The 18,303-nt window shown below is 36.4% G+C and overlaps 2 protein-coding genes across 7 annotated transcripts in view; one reads left to right on the forward strand and one right to left on the reverse strand.

Annotated features, from left to right (window-relative positions):
- PITRM1 (pitrilysin metallopeptidase 1) overlaps positions 1 to 10,052 on the forward strand; it is a 30,769-nt gene extending 20,717 nt beyond the window's left edge. The window contains exons 17-27 of one of the 2 annotated variants that reach the window (XM_032982666.2): positions 63 to 183; positions 991 to 1,067; positions 1,380 to 1,545; positions 1,670 to 1,770; positions 2,724 to 2,844; positions 3,645 to 3,716; positions 5,029 to 5,141; positions 5,707 to 5,832; positions 7,107 to 7,252; positions 8,953 to 9,055; positions 9,658 to 10,052. In XM_032982666.2, the coding sequence (XP_032838557.2) occupies positions 63 to 183; positions 991 to 1,067; positions 1,380 to 1,545; positions 1,670 to 1,770; positions 2,724 to 2,844; positions 3,645 to 3,716; positions 5,029 to 5,141; positions 5,707 to 5,832; positions 7,107 to 7,252; positions 8,953 to 9,055; positions 9,658 to 9,751 (1,240 nt within the window). In that variant the 3' untranslated portion in view covers positions 9,752 to 10,052. The remainder of the gene's footprint in view (positions 1 to 62; positions 184 to 990; positions 1,068 to 1,379; positions 1,546 to 1,669; positions 1,771 to 2,723; positions 2,845 to 3,644; positions 3,717 to 5,028; positions 5,142 to 5,706; positions 5,833 to 7,106; positions 7,253 to 8,952; positions 9,056 to 9,657) is intronic. The other variant, XM_032982667.2, reaches the window with a different exon arrangement.
- A 764-nt stretch (positions 10,053 to 10,816) lies between these two features.
- Positions 10,817 to 18,303, reverse strand: part of LOC104358699 (phosphofructokinase, platelet) — a 47,549-nt gene continuing 40,062 nt past the window's right edge. For 3 of the 5 annotated variants that reach the window (XM_032982672.2, XM_042802125.1, XM_032982671.2), the window contains 6 exons: positions 16,475 to 16,639; positions 15,280 to 15,341; positions 14,166 to 14,277; positions 12,665 to 12,764; positions 11,915 to 12,020; positions 10,817 to 11,355 (listed from right to left, as the gene is read on the reverse strand). In XM_032982672.2, coding sequence (XP_032838563.1) covers positions 11,202 to 11,355; positions 11,915 to 12,020; positions 12,665 to 12,764; positions 14,166 to 14,277; positions 15,280 to 15,341; positions 16,475 to 16,639 — 699 coding nt within the window. In that variant the 3' untranslated portion in view covers positions 10,817 to 11,201. Of the gene's footprint in view, positions 11,356 to 11,914; positions 12,021 to 12,331; positions 12,338 to 12,664; positions 12,765 to 14,165; positions 14,278 to 15,279; positions 15,342 to 16,474; positions 16,640 to 18,303 lie in introns of all 5 variants that reach the window. The other 2 variants (XM_032982668.2, XM_032982670.2) reach the window with 1 other exon arrangement.

Here is an 18,303-nt window from a genome sequence, read left to right on the forward strand (position 1 = left end):
GCCATATGGATCCTGGTTTTGTCATGAACTGAAAATGGAAATAAATCTCTTGTTTTTTGAAGGATGGGATGTGGAGCTCTTGATTACAGGGAACAAGCCCAGAAAATAGAACTAAAAACAGGTGGGATGTCTGTCAGCCCACATATCATTCCGGATGATTCACACCTGGATGTGTATGAACAGGTAAATTAATCATAAACTTCAAGATCTTACACTTGCAGTAACAGCTCTGTAGTTAAGGGTCAGTCAGGGCTTCCAGGTAGAGGGTCAGCTAGTGTGCATTGAAAACTCAGTGTGTTAAAGGACTCGTGCCTTTTTGTGTAAGATACAAATTTGACAATTACAGTAACTTAGTATTTTGTCTTAAGCTTGATGTGATTATCCATTTTAAGTCAGTGCTTCGCTAGCATCTGTCACCACATTTTTTGAGTGCTGAAATAAAATTTGGAGGCAAAGGGTAGAGGACAGAATGGTAAAGAGTTATCCAGAGAAATTGCCACTAACATGTGTATGTCACTGTTAATGTGGTTCAGAAACATGGAATGTTTGCAAGATCATTAGATCTTAGTATTTGGCATAACAGTCCTAGCAATATTTCTTAAGATTTTTTCAGACCTGCTGAGGTCTGCTGCTGTTGTCTGCTCCCCATGGATCCTGGATTTGAATTAGGGGGAATCCTTTGCAGAAGTGTGCATCCCCAGTACAGTTTTATTTGTACTATGAAACATAAGAAATTCTGTTTCTGAATTGCTATTTACTGTTGAGAAGGAGGAATTGACAGACTTGCTTTGTGTGAAGAACAATCACATTTCATGTCTGCTCTGATTTTAGTAACACAGCCTGCATTAAAGTGGTTTTGTGGTGTGTAGCATTAGATTGGCATCACTGCATCACTTTCATAAAAAGTTATTGTTAATTTCTCAGGCTATTGCTTTGGTTGTCTTGTGTGAAGGTTGTTTTTTTGTGTTTTGTTTTTACTTTTTCCTTCAGGGTGTGGTCTTTTCATCTCTATGCTTGGATAGAAATCTGCCAGACATGATGCATTTATGGAGTGAAATATTTAACAAGTACCGTACATTGGGTTTTGTTTGTGTTTTTGCATGTGTGTTGGGGTTCTCTTTTCTGACCCTCTCCCCCCAGCCATTCTCCTCTTCTTAGAGATCCTGCTTTGAGATTTCTTTTTATAACTATATCTTTAGTGGCTCTCAGTTTCTAAACATAAGCATTCCATCATTTGCATGACTGTATAGTGGATTAAATGGAGAACCAACAGTTTAAAAGCTCTTTATCGAATTTGGGGTGATGAATGATTAAGTATTATAAATTCCATTGGTGTGCTTTTGCATGAGACCTAGAGACCTGTTTCTACTCTTTTTCAGCCCCCGTTTTGAAGAGGAAGAACATTTCAGAGTGCTGGTGAAGAAGATTGCTCAGGAGCTGTCAAATGGGATTCCTGATAGTGGGCATTTATATGCCTCTATTAGAGCCAGCAAAAACCTTACGCCTTCTGGAGAACTGCAAGAAATGTTCAGTGGGATGGATCAGGTGAAAAGTTAATGGCATCCTTCAGCGAGGCCCAAATCCTTGACTTTGGAATTATAGTTCTCGTTTTTGCTAATTTTTTCTGTTGGCTTAATCTGTAATCTTTCTTCATTCCTTTCCCACACAGGTGAAGTTGATGAAGAGAATAGCAGAAATGTCTGATATTAAACCAATACTGCGTAAACTACCACGAATTAAGAAGTATTTATTAAATAGTGACAACATCAGGTGAGTTCCAGCTAAAAGGAAAAGGGGCGTTTTGGTTAAAGAGAGGCCATGGCCTGTGAATGTGCATTTCTCTGTGTGCTTCATGGAGTATTGGAGTTTTGTGAAATGGAAGGTCTGTGGGAGAAGTACAAAAATGTTATTAGTTTAAATTTTCCTTGCTTACAAAGTGATAGCTATGGCTTATTTTGTTCAATTTTTAACAGGTATGGGAAACTCACAGCAAAATTAATATGTAACTGTTGTACCAAAAGTATGCAAATGACCTGTGAGGTTTTACAGAAATACTCAAAATTCTGCCTTTTTTTTTTTTTTTTCCCCCTTTAAAGGTATCCATTAGACAAATACTGTTATATTGTGTTAACAGCTTGTTTTGGATTTTCTTTTCTCCTAAAGGAAAACAGTGACATTCTGAAATCTGCTTTAGACATATATTGGAAAAAGTAAGAGGGCACTTTAAAGTGTTTAGTGTCAGACGCATTAGTTCCAAAAACGGGTCCATTTGAAGTGACATAAGTTGCAAAGTTTTGTTTTGCAAAGCATGAAATGATGAATGAAATTATGGAAATATCTGTACTGTTTAAAACCATGGTAGGTCTGACTATAAAGAGAGAATACAGAGGGCATTAGTTTCTTTGTGAGACATTTATATTTTGGAAAACTGATGTAATCCTGTCCTACGCACAGATGTGGTTTGACAGCTACAGCTAAAGTTTAGGTCCAAAGGTGTTTCTAGGCAAACAAAAGAAAAGCAATTGGACTGTGACTTTTTTTTTGGCACATCAAATGCTGGATTATGATTTGCTTTTTTCTGTGATAATGATTGTCAGTGACTACAGATCTAACATTCTGATGACTTAATAGAAAATGTTTAGGAAGACAAAGTGGTACAAATTATAAAGGGCTGTCTGAAAAAACAAAAATACATTTAAAACATTTATATGTATTTTTAACAGATGTTCAGTGAATGCAGCACCTCAACAGATATCAGAAGCATCTAAAGAAGTAGAGAAATTTATAAAGGGTATAGCTAGAAGTAAAAAAGAGAGAAAACCTGTTCGTCCCCATGTGATTGAGGTAAGAAATTACTTCATTTGTGCCTAGGGCATCAAATACAGTTGACTTGCTCTTGTATAAAGACCACTGTGCAATCAAGAGAAGATTGTTTGAACTCAGATACTATGTCCATACAAAGATGTCTGAAGAAACTTGCAAGAGTCAGCTCTGTGATAAGCTGATATGCATTTTGCCACAGAGGCTATCTTCACCTCAATAAAATAGACAGTAGTAATCCTGTAGATCAGCTGTCAAGCCTTACCCCGAGGTTACTGCTTTTCCGTGGGGTGTAGAAAAAGAAATGCTTCCTTTCTCTGTTGCATAAAACTGTAATTTCTTTTTTAGCTGAGCTTTACTTGAAATGTTGGCCAAAAGGAAATAGGGCATGACGTGCAGTTCCTCAGTCGCATAGGAATTTGGTTCATTATCTGGGTGTTCAGGACATTTGGCACAAAATATGCTTGATTCACTAGAGTTGACAAAGGATCTGCTCTGTCAATATGCATATCTGTCTTGATTTCTGACAAGACTGGAATAAGCTCCCAGTTCCTTGTCCATGAGGGAAATGATAGTCTGAAACTTTCTGGGCCTCATTTAATCTCTGTCTTGGTGTCTTTCAGTGCCAAATTACTCTTGAAAGGAAATTTATTTGGCATTTGAAAAGAAAATCAAATATAAAAAGTAATCAAGTAGCTTGCTTATGTTTGTGAAGACATGGGCTGATAGTTTCAGAGAGGTTTGAGTGGTAGGGGTAGCATTTGTAGTATTGCTGGTCTAAAATTTTAAACCATCATTTAATAAGAGGGCCGGGTCTCTTGTAGAAATCTTCAGAAGTCAAACATGTGGGAAGCGAAATGCTTACTGGCTTGCAGATCACAAGAAAGCTAGTTAATGTAAGTACATTATTGGCTGGGGACATGGGTGTTGCAGGGCTGTTACTGATACTAATGATCCCTCTTAAGCTGTTACAGATTCTTTCACTACGTAGAAGCACACCACTGAAACAATGTGCCCTTCAGTTCCACTCTGGGTGGATTGTTTCCTTAAACTAGCCTTCAAACTTCTTAATCCCTCTGAGCCACCCTTTTTGTTGTCATCCCTTCTGGCATGCAGATCATTTAGCTAACTCCACATCCACGCATGCGGGCAAATGCTCGATTGTGCTGTCATCTAAGTGATGCTTATTTTATTTTTAACCTGGTTTCTTTCAGAACCAGGCTTATGTGGTGTCACTCCCAGTTAGTCCCTTCCCTTCCTTTTTCTCCTCCCTAAATGATTCTAACTGTGAATGACACCTGACAAAAGAGCATCAGTGACAATTAAGTAAAAATTAAAATCTGTATTCGGCTATAGGAAAGAAAACCAGCTTAGTGTACGCTGAGTGCTCCTTTGAGAAGGAGGCAGAGAGCTCTGCCCATGGATTTGCTGATGTATACGCTGCTGTGCTTGGCCCAACCAGCCAGAGTTGTGTGAGGGGCTGGGGAATGGGTCTCTGAAGTTAAGAAAGGCTTGGGATTATTGAAATGGGGTCAGAAAAGCTACTGGAGGTGTGTAAGGCTCTGCTCATGCTTAAGTAAGCACGCAAGCAGGTGTGTGTGAAAGAGGCAAAGAAACAAGTGCTGCAGAGGCCTGGAGACATGAAGAGGACTGGAAGTTTTGAAGTAGAGATGTAAGGAAGAGCTGAGTTTATTGCAGGGGATGGTGGAGCGGAGTTTCATATAGCTGCAGCTGTTCATAAATAGTTTGCATTTTTTGTGGGTTTCAGTTTCTGAATCTGTTTTTGATATCTAAAATTGAGTAGATGGATTGAAGTATGATGTGGTGACCAGGTACTTATGTGGATGTAGAAGTGGAAAGTTATGAGCACTTGTTTCAGTCAAAGTAAGGATGTGGCAGGGGAAGCATGCCAATACAAACTCTTTGGTAATAATACAAGATCTGCACATCTGAGAAGCTGGTGTGCAAGGATGGGTAGCTGATGTACAGTGTCTACGTACTTTAGTTTCCCAAGGAAGTTCTGTGTACTGGATTGCTAATGTGGGCACCGTTCAAATGTCACTGGTTGCAGTGTAGGTCAGGTGGTAGCTTTAGCATTTGTGTGTCCGTATGTTTGGCAGAATTTCATAGTTCTCAAAAAAGTCAGAGTTCTCAAAGGGATAAATTGTCTTATCTCTGCTAATTGACAATAATGCATTTTTCTCTTAGGATCCTACTTTCAAACCATGCCAGATGAAGACCCATTTTGTACTTCCCTTCCCAGTGAACTATATTGGAGAATGCATTCGCACAGTTCCCTACACAGCTGCAGACTATGCAAGGTGGGAAGCAGAACCAGCAGGGAGCTTCTATGTATGTTACATAGCACAAAACAAAACGGAAAGTGTTGGGCTGACCACAGAAAAATAGAGTGTCTCGCAGTGCATTTGTCACAAAATCTTCACAGAGCAACTTTTGCATGGCTAGGTCCAGAAATGCCCTGTTTTAGTAAATGCTGAGATTAAGTATTGAGGGGCTACTATCCCCTAACTTCCAAATAAACAGTCCTGCATGCTTGGATGTGTCTGAGCTGACAATCCTATTGCATGTAACAAAGTTTAAGAAACTGCTCTCGTATTTCATTAAAGTGAAATAAATGGAAATAGTCAAGGAATGTTCTGAAGCAATTCCACTCCTACAATGATACCACGTTATTCAGCTATTATTAAATAGGGTATTGTTATTATTACTGTGGTAGATTACAAGCATTGCAATTACATTACAATTACTGTTGTAGATTACAATGCATTGCAAATGGGGATCTTTGTGAATTTCAGATGAAGTTGAGAATATTACTGTTGACCGATCCATTTAACATCTTTAATGTTGATGTTTCTCTTATTACAGCCTTCGAATTCTGGCACGCTTGATGACAGCTAAATTCCTACACAGAGAAATCAGAGAGAAAGGAGGGGCTTATGGTGGAGGTGCTAAACTTAGTCACAATGGCATATTCACTTTCTACTCCTACAGGTAACAACAATAGGTTCGTTCTTTCCTGCTTATGTCTGACGGCACCACTGATTGCACTTGCATGTTTCCTTATTTTGGACTTAGTTGTAGCTCTCTTTTAAAATTAAATGAAGTAAAAGAATGAAATAACAGGAAAGTGATTCAATTCTGATGATGTTGAGATTATTTGCTTAAGGTATATAATTAACCCCTCCTTGCTTTCTCGGGTTTCAGTCCTTGGGAAAGCCTAACATCTCTGCTGGTAGCAACCGTTGTTGTGTGTCTGTACTTAAGATGTTTAGTGTCTTGGTACCAGATTTTTGTAAAACTGGCTTTCACTTGTTTCTTCCTGGGTTGAGGAGGCCCTAAATAAGGGAATTGAAGACTTCTAAATTTGAGACCGTGAAGTAAAATGATATTGTTTGCTAAGGTTCTGAGTTTTGAAAATATGAAGCTTCCTTTGGTGACTAGCTGGAATCATCAGAGATTCAGCAGAAAGCACTGCTGGTGATGAGCTAGAACTGCTTTCTCCTTCTTTTCTTTTCCTCTTTTTTACCAGTCCAGAACCTTGCATTGGTCTTACCAAAGCATTTTTGGTTGAAATACGGAGTTATTAAAAACTAGTTATAATCCCCACTAAAAATGTCATGTGGCTCGAGTCCTGGCTTAAATCACTTTGCTAGACCAAAGGCAGCCGAGCACAGTACTGGATCAGGATTCCTGGCTAAAATTTGAGCAGCCTTGCCTCTCTATGAAGCATCAACATGGTAGGACTTGTCCTGTTTAGTATTTCAGTGGTTGTTAACCTGTTGCACCTGTTTTACAGAGAGCAGAAGCAGGTGTAGCATGAAAAGCAACTTGGAGACGATATGGCATATCATATTACTGTTGTTGATATTCATGGCAGTTATGCATACTAAGCTGTTGCAGCAAATTGATAATGCATTGTAAACAGAGCTGGTTTACCATCTTTTTTAATACCAGGTCTTTGCACACTGTCTTGCAACTACTTTTAGGCAACTGAACTTGCTGCAATTGTGTATGTAAAATTCAAAATTTGCCTGGTTCATAACACTTCTTTCTTCTGAAGAAAAAACAAACCAAAACAAAAAACAAAACCACCTCAAAACCTCCTCTTTTCGTGCATTAAAAGGAAGTTTATAATTTGGTTTAATCCCCATGTGTATATGTTTGTGTAATGCATAGTACACTATGAATGAAATGAGAATAAAGCAATTACAGCTTTTAATTTTGTAAGACTGAAATAATTAATTTTATTTTTTTTTTCTTCCAAGAGACCCAAATTCATTAGCCACCTTGAAAACATTTGAAAAAGCAGTCGAATGGGCCAAATCTGGAGAATTCACACAACAAGATATTGATGAAGCTAAGCTAGCAGTATTTGCTGCTGTAGATGCACCAATAGCTCCTTCAGATAAAGGTATATTCTCATCAGCCTCCCAGCGCTGCCAATATTTATTTGCTTTATAAGTAACTTTAAAAGGAAGAAAATAGTTTGCTCAGCTGTATCACAGGATAAAATTTGTACTTTGCAGATAAAATTGCAGTTTCAATGAAGCAGTAAAGTCCTGTTGCTCCCTTTCAGAAATACCACATGCATTCAGTCTCTCTACTGAAGTGTTCATATTCATACTGTTCCTGGATGTCAGGTGAATACAGCTGGGAGTCAGAGGCAGATTAAACAAACAATTTCAGGCTTGGAAAGGGCATTAAATGCAAGCAAGTAAAAAGACATATTGGTCTGATTCAAAAAAAGGTGAAGGATTATTTTCCAGACACAAATATGCATATTTGCTATGAACGTCACTAACCTTTTGTGCATACTTTTTCTGAAGAAGTTAAAACATAGCAGTCTGTCTGCTGTGGAGGAGGGTGTTATCTTCTTTACATATCTGCACAGTTATGATGGCTTGGTAGTATCTTCACATCTTTTCAGTTTGCTCACATGTTATTTTACTTTCCTCGCTTTTCCCTCCCTCCCCCATCCTCAGCTTAATTTCAGTCCAAAACTTTCTGAATTAGAATACATTCCTTTCCTATATATAAAGGAATTATAAGTTTAAAATTAGTGTTACTTTAGTATGTACTTGTATTAACACTAACTTACTAAACAAGAAAAACATAAAATGAATCTGACTTTCAGCTGATGGAACTTGGTTTTGGTCTGGGCAATTAAAAAGTAATCCGTTTTAAGCGCACATGAATGAAGTGCATGCACATTGAATTTTGGTATTTGCGAGAGTAAGGATTTACATTCTTTGGTATTTGAACATGCATCTTAACAGAGCTGTGGCAAATGTAATGAAACGCAGAATAGAAGAACACCGTTCAGCCGGCCTGGAAACTGTTGTGGAGAGAAATACCTGTCCCTTCATACTACTGGTGTTTTGATCCTTGGGCCCTACATAACAACCTTTAACTTGGAAGTCAGCCCTGCTTTGGGCAGGAGATTGGACTAGCTGACAAATGTCCTCCCAAGCCATTATTTTTCCCTATAATTATTTCCACGACAAAAAGCTTTTCTGTGATTATTTTGGAGTTTTCTGGTTGTTCATGGACATATAATATTAATCTTAAAATAATTTAGGCAAGTATTCCAACAAAAGTATTAAAGCATTTCTATGCATATTTCTGTGTAGTACAGAAAGGTGATCAAATCTTTGCATTGCACATACTTTACAACTGATCATAAATATTAAGAGTTTGTTGATACAACCCACAATAAGAGTAGAAGCTTCATGAAATGCAGTTTGGCTAAAACATTGCTAAAAAGTACCAAGACTCTTTAGAATAAATCCTGTTCAGGTTTTCTGGGTCACCATTACATTTAGATTTTTGACAAACCAAATCACTTGCTAGAATAGCACATGAATCTTTTTTTTTTTTTTTTTTTCTAGCTAGGAAACTCTTGCTACCTCAGAAAATTAATTTACCTAGTTCTAACCTTTGATATTTGATTTATTGTTAGATATTGTCTCAGAAAAATGGCCTGATGGTAGTCTCTATTCTTCTCTTCCAGTACATGTACCTGTCTTAGTTTGCACTTGTTCATGCACGTAGTTGTAACTGAGATCCCAGTGCACCAATGCAGTGCGTGGTTTTGTTTTGTTTTTTCCCTAGGAATGGATCATTTCTTATATGGGATTTCAGATGAAATGAAGCAGTTGCACAGAGAACAACTTTTTGCTGTCAACAGTGATAACCTGGTTGATGTATCAAACAAGTATGTCTGTGGTCAATCTAGGAAAATGTTTACTTGAAAAATAGAACAAAAACCTAATTTGAAGAAGAAAACAGTTTGCAAAAGTTGTCATAATAAAGTTCTTTGATTTCTTCCCTTGGCCTTTTGTACTACTTTCACTATTTGCTTTTGTAAAGTAGAGAGAGAGATGTTAATTGCTTACTGAATTTTAGCAGATGTAACTCCCTCCCACATTCTGAATTTGTGGGGGATTGTTTTACTTCTGAAGGGTCCAGAAAATGTCTGGAGGGAGAGTACACTCAGACATCCAGCTCCTGGCTACATGAGCTGGTTCTTCTAGACTCGTAACATTTTCTGCTTGTTTAGACTTCTGAATTCTGCTTTAGACTTAATTCCACTACTGAAGAATTCAAGGTTAGGGAGATAGGCTAGTTAGGGCTATGCCTTAGGAGACTGGGGAAAAAACACTGTAAATGCAAAAGATGCTGTAAATGCAAACAAGGGTAATGTATCAAACAGCCCTTTTTTCTGAGATGGGAATATTTTTAACTTGTATGGCAGACTTACGGATAACTGAATGCAGCAGCCTCTTATTTGTTTCTTTTTTTTTTTTTTTCCTGCAGGTATCTTGCAGTTGGGAAGAGCACTCGTGGTCAAGCTGTACTTGGCCCAGAAAATGCAGATATCACCAAAGACCCCTCATGGGTCAAACGGTGAATTGCTGCTGAACCAAGCTAATACAAAATAAGTCAATCTGTGTGAACATATAATTAGGTTTTTTTAGTAACTTTTAACTGTGCTATGGTCCAACTTAAACGGTCATTGCTGTTTTTAACAGTGTCCAACAAACCAACTTAAATGCTGTCCTTGAAATAACTACATGAAAAACTTTTTAACCATACAGTATGAGATCAAGAATTATATGCCCTGTATGGTAGATAGACAATAATATTTTAATAAAGACTCTTCCGATTGCATATGAATACTATATAAATTAAATATTTTTGCATATGTAAAACTCTCAGGGTTTTAAATGGTGTTTGTTTGAAATCATGTTTGCTGTTGGATATATAAAGAACTGTGTGACTGTGTCTCATACTGACAGATTTCGTTCTTTGGTGTGATAATTCCAGCTGCTTCTGCATAAGCCACCTCCAGGTAGAGGACCTTTGTGTCAGTACATTCCACCTCCCATCAAGCCAAGCTGGTAGTGAATTTCAGTGTAGTGGGCAAACCACTAATGAATCAGGCTACAGTGTAGTTTAAGTTCATCTTGCCACTTTGGGCACCATCTAGTCATATTTCGATATGACATGGTCCTAGTATTTAACTGTTTTTCAAGGTCTAGTTAACAGATAAGCTGGCATGAGAAACATTTTTGACTGTGTTTGTCAGTCTAATGTCAAAAATCAATTTTCCCCTTTTTCATCATTATGGGTTTTGTTTGTTTGTTTGGGTTTTTTTAATAGTCTTGAAGCCGAGAGAAAGGAAATGTGAAGCAAGGACCAGATTACATCCTTCTGAATATCAAGTTCTTAAAGCTTCATCCCCACCAAAATAGTTGTTTTATCATCCCTGTACAAAGAAAGGATTCTGACTTCTAGCCTAATCCTGAAGAAGGAATGGCCACCAGCTTACCCTGCTGCCACTACTTCTCCGTGGTTAGGGAAGGAAAGGGGCAGTTGCTTTTTACTTCAGGCGAGTGTATAGAGAATCCTTCATGAAACACTGTTCCCCCAACTGTTTCAAAACAGGTGAATACAATTTCTGACAAGTCATTCATTATGTTTGCAACAGTATTTTATTTCACTTCAGATACATTAAGCACATCCTGTAACTCAACACAAAGCTAGCCATCTACACTTACTTTTTTGGGTGTAAGTTCTCTGAAACAAAGTGCAGTAGATGAGTAACTTACAGAGTGCATAGACCAGTGTTACATGTACTGTTAGAGGGTAGTATCAGTAAATGGTGTTTATCTATTAGATGCTAGGGTTTGTTTCAAACGTAACACAAATACAGGACAAAATCTGTGTGACATCTGAATGTCTTGTCTCACATAAAGTGCTGGTACAATAATTTAAATGTTACAAAACAAAGCTGTAACGGTTCTAAAGCATTGTTACTCACAATGTGCATCTATTATCATAACCTAAAAGTGATGTCTTTAGATGGCTCCGGTTTCTGCTTCCTTTGGGCTGTGCATAGCAACGTGTTCCAGCTGTCCTGAATCTGAAATATCATAACTAGTCTTGTACTTGGCCAGGATCTTCATCAGTGGTCGCAGCTTCAGCCACCATTGCTCCTTGGGAATCCTGTGTCTGTAAAGGGTGGAGTGGGAAAAAAAAAGATAAGGTGATTTAATGCGTGGCTAAGACAAACATATGTGACTATACTAACAGTAAATAGCCTTCCTTACAACTAGGAACAGATACTGACATTTATGGGGGGATGTAAACACTGACACAAAATGGGGAGAAATAAGGACCCAAACCTGAAGGAATTAATAGATTTTACTGGAAGATGTTCTTTATAGGTAAGCATAATACCAAGTTTGGCACAAAAATGCTGCCCCACTAAACTGTACCAGAAGTAATTCTTTGGAGCAAAGACAATTATGAGAAAGTTATTCAAAAGAACAGTGAAGTCCCATAATTCATGACTTCCAAGTACAAGGAAGATGAAGAGAAAGCATGAAGGGAGTTAATTGAAAAGACAAGTGAATGATCAAAGTGAATCACTGGCTGAATGTAGGACAAAGACAAAAGCGGAGTAAAACGGTTGGCAAACGCTGTGTGTCAGCACTGTGAAGTTGTTCGTTTGATGTGGTGAAAGGAAGCCTGTGTTGAGATGTTTAAAATGTAAGCAGCATATACATACACAAAGTCTGTTTCAGTCTTAAGCTCAGCCACGGGTTGGAAAACAAGGTTGCGTCTACGCATTCCCAGCAAACAGACTGAGTCATCGGTGTTGGCAAATACTTTTCCTAAAAAGAATGAAATAATTCAGGATCTTTCTTACTCACACGTGTAAGGGCAAATACCCTTTTTCTGTAATTAAACTGAATAGGAAGCTTACAGTAGCTTAATTCCAGTTACTGAATATTTAATGCAATGATAAAACATCAATTAGTACTTTAATAGGGTTAGGAGATCTTCAATTTTAAATTTAGCTAAGGTGATTAGCAATTAAAACACAGTATAATTAAGCAACAATAAGAATGAATTTTAACATCAAATTTTAAATTAGATTTTAGTAAATAGTGCTTTACAAAAATTCCCAAAGAAGACATATTACCTTCTTCTATCTCCCATGTAGCCACCATGAAACAAAAAGGAAGAACAGATGTAACTATATAACCATTGAATCCTTCATGAATGAAAAACTGCAATCACACTAGCATTTTTTTAAAGAAAGATAAGAAAACAGCTATCTCATTGACCTCACTTGAGGGGAAATCTTCTTACAGCAGGAAGCACAGCGAGGCACTACTGAATAATAAAAACATAATCAAGAGTGAAAGAAGTATGGTGACTAACTAGTATACTTTCATATGTTTGCATAGTAGAGTACTCATATAAAGATAGATAGCTAATCAAAGACAAGAGATAGCATCAAATATTTCTGCACCTTTTCTGTAGGTTTCTTTCAGTTTTTTAGAGATCCACTGCATAGCCTTTGCAGAAATTTTTGTCCCAAAGTTTCTATCAAATGGCGAAGGTGCACCACCCTGTGTGAAAATTTAAGTATGGGTTAGTTTAGTTATCAAACCAGCATTTGTGTCTTTTTATTTTACTAGTATTCTCTGTTAATGGACTGCTCTACCTCTTATTTCCATTTCCCCTACTTAGAAAAAACAAATAAGCAAACCAAAAACCCCACCATACAGATCAAGCTAAACCATTTAAAATTTGTGTTAAGCCCTTGTAGAATTCTTACTGAATCAATATTTTTCACTTAGATAAATAGAGGGCACTGTTTTCCTTTTCTTCCATTTCCCCTTAGTGCTGATCGTAAAGCACTGCCCAGCTATCACACTGCCACAGGGCAACCTGGTTTCAGCATACTGTAAACCACAAGATGGTTGAGCTAGGCGTGTCATAAGGAGCCCAAGAAACCAGAGTGCTGTCTCTAATCTGGGAAGCCTATTTCTCTATTGCAGCTAGAACAAGGAAGGTAATAATGCCATGTATGGAATAGTAGAGTGAAAAAACTGTTAGGACTTCCTAGACCAGTAATTGCCTTTTTTTTTGGCCTGCTTTCATTCCAAGTACTATGGCAGCCTTTATATAGTTCTGGGAACAAGTGTTGTTTTGGTTTTATATAATACAGAGGGTTTTAAAAATTCTGACTTTTCTCTCCCTCTTCAATGCAGATGGGACTGAAATAATGTACGAAGTCGTTCTTGATAGTTCCCAACAGATTTTTTGACTGATGCTGGTCTTGACCTTCAGAATAAACTTTGCTAAAGTTTACACAGAAAGTGCCAACCTCAGTGTTGAATAATCTAAAAATATGTGAGTAAGGGGAATATACATACAACTTGAAATGACTTAAAAGGAGAGACAGTCATTTCTCTACTAGTACTTGAGAAATTTATCTCTACACGTATTTTTACTCTACCTCAGTCATGGTGATTAGTGTAGCCAAATTAGAAACTTACTATTTGCCCACTAACAAGCAGTAGAGTGAGATAGAGATGCAAGGTACAAAGATCACTAAGGGTAGCTCACTACTGCCTTTTCTACAAGAACAATCCATCTGCACGTACTTTCTTAATGATATCTCATCTCTCCCAGGGCTTAGAAACCCAATAGAGACATTATGGATGGCATATAACTGTGTTCTAAGGATGTCTTATGACAATGATGATAGCTGTATTATCTATTTTTAGAAGTATAATTGTTTATTAATATAGACAGGACAGGAATAAAAATGAAAGTTAAGAACCTAATCATTTTTTTCTTAGATTTTTAAGAAGGAATTGCAATAAAATATAATGCTAACAAAAACTTCCAAGTTACCTACAAACAACACTCCATACACTTTTTTCCTTTAATCTTGAGTTAGACTTGCTTGAAATGCTTGAATAATGTACACTCGTTGTCTGCAATTTTATGGTCATTTTTACCTGCTGCATGTGGCCCAATACATTTTTTCGACAGTCAAACACTCCCTTTCCTTCTTCAGAATACAGCTGATAAATGAAGTCAGTTGTGTAGTTCTCATTGCAGTTCTCATTTCTGTAACAATTAAGGCCAGATACAGTTAGCAAATTTACTATTAAGTAGTGGATGTCTTTACAGCTACTGAATGACAAATGTTTTCCCATTTTCTTGATACCGGTAATCACGGCTTGGATATTTTCAACTAATCACAAACATTCACTTCTATGTAGCTTGGCCATGATTTTGAAGCCTGTGTTACTTTTACTACACTGACATCACTGGCAGGTCACTTGGAATCCATTGTTGCATAAGGCAGTGAAAAGTAGCATTCGAGGTCTGATGAGTTCATTATGCAGAGAAAAAACTGTATTAAAACAACAAGTCATCAACATCTCATGTCATAATTTTGCCCTTTATAAAAGTATGGATAATGAATAGTACCTTAGGCTGTTCCTTACCAATACTGTAATCATAAGGTATTCATCATATAACGAGTAGAACCTGAACAAATACAATGGCATCCTCATACATCTTATTGGGGCATTAATTTTTTAGCCCTTCACAATCTGAAAGACTGAAAACGCTCAAGGAACAGAAGCTACAGCCTGATTCAGGCTGCCTAAGAATGTATAATTTTAAAACATGCTAATCAGCATATTTTAGATGCTTTGATTTTTTAAAGATATTTTATTCTGTGTTATCTCCTAAAATCTAAGTAGGACTTTTACAGTAAAGGCCACACTATATGTGTACACATGTATGCTAATTTTCACACTATCTTTATTAAGAAAGAATCTACAATGAAAGACAAAGCCGATAAGAAAATAGGCTGAAAATAGGATAAAATATTAGATTATAGAGCAAATATATTCACATAGGAACAAGGAAATTCTGGACTTGAGCTTCCAGACAGCTCCCAGAGTTGCCTTCTGGAGCAACAGCTTTACTAAAAACTTCATGATAAAGGATTAATCAAGGAATATAGACTTGTAGTGTTTTTGCAAGTGGCCAAACAGCCTACCTGGCTGGAAGCACTCAGCATCATTAATGCCATCTATTAAAACTACTTTTGCTTACCTCAGCACTAGACCACGCTGGATACTGGTTTTCATTTTTTCAGTTAAATGTTCCACATTAGCCTAGAAAGAACAAAAGTATTTTTAAGAAACCATACAGAACTCTTATACAACTTTAATGAGCCTACATACAATGAGAACTTCTCTAAAGTACTCCACATGAAGTATTATGTGCAAATTCAAATAATCAACAGGTTTTTGGAGATCCAGGATAATATACTGTGTATGGCTATTCATCCTGGGTTAAAACTAACTGATTCCTCTGCATTACAAATAATTGACCTTAACATCAACATAAAGTTGTTTTTTGTGTGCTATATTGGTACAGCACCAAGTTGGATAACCCTAATATACATAGAGAAATTGCCAAATTGCCACAAAAGAGCATAGCTTGCCCTTACTCCCAGTCCTTGCAACAGTCCTGTTATGGATACAGTGATGTAGTTGTGCTGATACTCCCATATGTGACATGAAGAGTATACACAACTGAGAACTGAGTGGGGAGGAATTACGACTCCTTTCACATCTTTTCCTTTCAGGAAATTTCTATCTTTTTAGCTTTGTATTTGTCTGTGATTATAGGTAGCACCAACTACCTCAGAGGGGTAAAATCCTCATAGTAGACAAATTCCGTATCAGCTCACATCTTAATCTGTAATCCTTAAAGCCTGAGATATTTATTTTAAGAACACCTCCAGACATGCTCTGAATAGCTGTGGTATCAAAATTAGTAGTATCTAATACACCTTAAATACTGTTCAGATACTGACCTGAATATCCTCCTAAAACAGTGAGCTGAGGCAATATCGTAATGGAAAAAGTATTCCTTTCTAGTTTTTCTTATTTTGATTTTTTAAAACTGCCCAGGTCTGTTCATTTATATGTAATTTTAATTTCAATCAGAAGAATAAAACTGAAATAATCCATCCAATAGTTTTTAATGGCCAATAAAATAATTTTGTCATATAACTGAACCTGATGCCAAGAATAACTGGGTCTTTTATATAATATGGCACAAGAACTGGCATTATATCAAAGTGCTACTGACAAGCACAGCTTTTGCATACAACTGAAACCTTTTATTTTTTTTTTTGTCTACATGAGCCATCTACTTCAAATATACATATTATGCCATATATGTACAACAATTTTAAGATCTACTTAAAACTAAGGAAAACATTTCTAATGCTGTATACCTGGAGCTCTCTAATATCAAACTGTTCTTCAAAGATATAAGCAGCATCAGCTCCTGCCGCAAGGGCCCCCATATTAGCCAGATAACCACAGTAACCTCCCATGGTCTCAATGATGAATACACGACGCTTGGTACCACTGGCTGACTGTTTGATGCGATCACACGTCTAATCAAAGACAAGATATTGTAAGATTGATTAAAAAATATCTGAATTTTTACATTTTTATGTCATGCAAGTTTATATTACTTATTGGCAAAAGAAGTTAAAGAATTTATGAAACAATACATCCTTAAAAATTCCAAAACAGCATAATCTATTTAACTACATTAATTACCAAATAAAGTAATCCTTATAAATCATACATTGAACACCACAGTCAAAATAAAATGTTTTGCTACTATCAGCTTTTATTTATTTGCTTCCTGCAAATACTAAAGCAAGAGTTGATTTTGATTTGTGCATGGAATTAAAAGTTGTGATAGTTTTCTAACAGATAAAAATAGATAGAATGGAGCTTTTGAATCAATTCTGATATGAGTAAGTTTCTCTTCTTTGCTTTAATTCTATTCATTACTGAAGAGTTTATTTCTTCTTAGTAATGATTTTAAGATTCACTGCATTTGCAACCATACTTAACAATTACAATTCCTTAAACTTAAGTCCTGAGCATGTATTGTCCAATCGTTTACTTTCCAATAACGACATCCACATAAATATTCTTTCAAGCACTACTGGAGCTTTTTCTTTTTAATGTTTTGGGGGGTTTATTAATAGATACATAATATAAAAAGACTGCAATCTCCACTTGCATCTTACTCTGACCAGCATAAAGAATGTTGTCTGCAAAGAGATCTGACACTTACATGCTACCAATTAGCACCAATATTTACCAGAGCTGCCTAAGAGACTTGGGAAATAACAATCTCCAGTGTGGTAGGACCTAGGAAATTGAAGAAAATGTAGAAATCTAGGAACAGTGTTACTATGCACCTCCAGGTTTTAATAATACTCAAAAATCTCTTCAATTAATTTACTTCCTAGAATTAATTTTTCTACCATTCAAAGTTATTTTAAAGTCATTGGATAATGTTTCTTCCTTTCAGAAAGCAAATAAGAGAAATAAAAAGGTACTATTTCCATGTCTTAAAAATAAATAAATAGGTTATACCACATTTGGTAACAAGAATTTTATGAAACTGATGTACTGTCCCTACATCAGTTCTGTTTAGTAAAAATGAGAAATAAAAGTACCTGGGAAGTCCTCTATCTTGAAACCTGAATTATGATAATGTTAAAATAAATCCCCATGCCTTACTGATCATCTGAAAGAGTAACTGAAGATGCTGTAATATTTGAGGTATTTCTGTTTCACAGAACCTGAACCTTCATTCAGCTAATTGAAATAATACTTCAAACTGAAAGTAAGATTGTGAGCAATACAGTCTTTGAAAATATACCTAACAGACCACAGAACAATTAATTGATACATGAAAAAATTTAAAATAATAAAATACTAGAACTTCTAACATAGGTTTAATGCATTGAAGGACTAAAACCAGTGTGTGGATTTATTTAGGTGCAGATACCAGAAGAGAAACATAATTTCATAGATACATATTTAATTTATATTTTTGCACATGTGCATGTTATGTGTATACATACACACATGCTCAGAATTAAAATTAATTTATTCAGAATATGTACTGACATTCTGTTATCCTAAGCAGAAAGTGTCTCCACAACAAACTATATCACAATAGCCTATGTTGAACTTCAACTGGTTTTTCAAAATGACTTGTTTTTACCTGTCTTGGGATTTACAATGTCTT

Source organism: Tyto alba, unplaced genomic scaffold (assembly GCF_018691265.1).
Source record: "Tyto alba isolate M040663 unplaced genomic scaffold, T.alba_DEE_v4.0 Super-Scaffold_38, whole genome shotgun sequence".
Taxonomy (NCBI): Eukaryota; Metazoa; Chordata; class Aves; order Strigiformes; family Tytonidae; genus Tyto; species Tyto alba.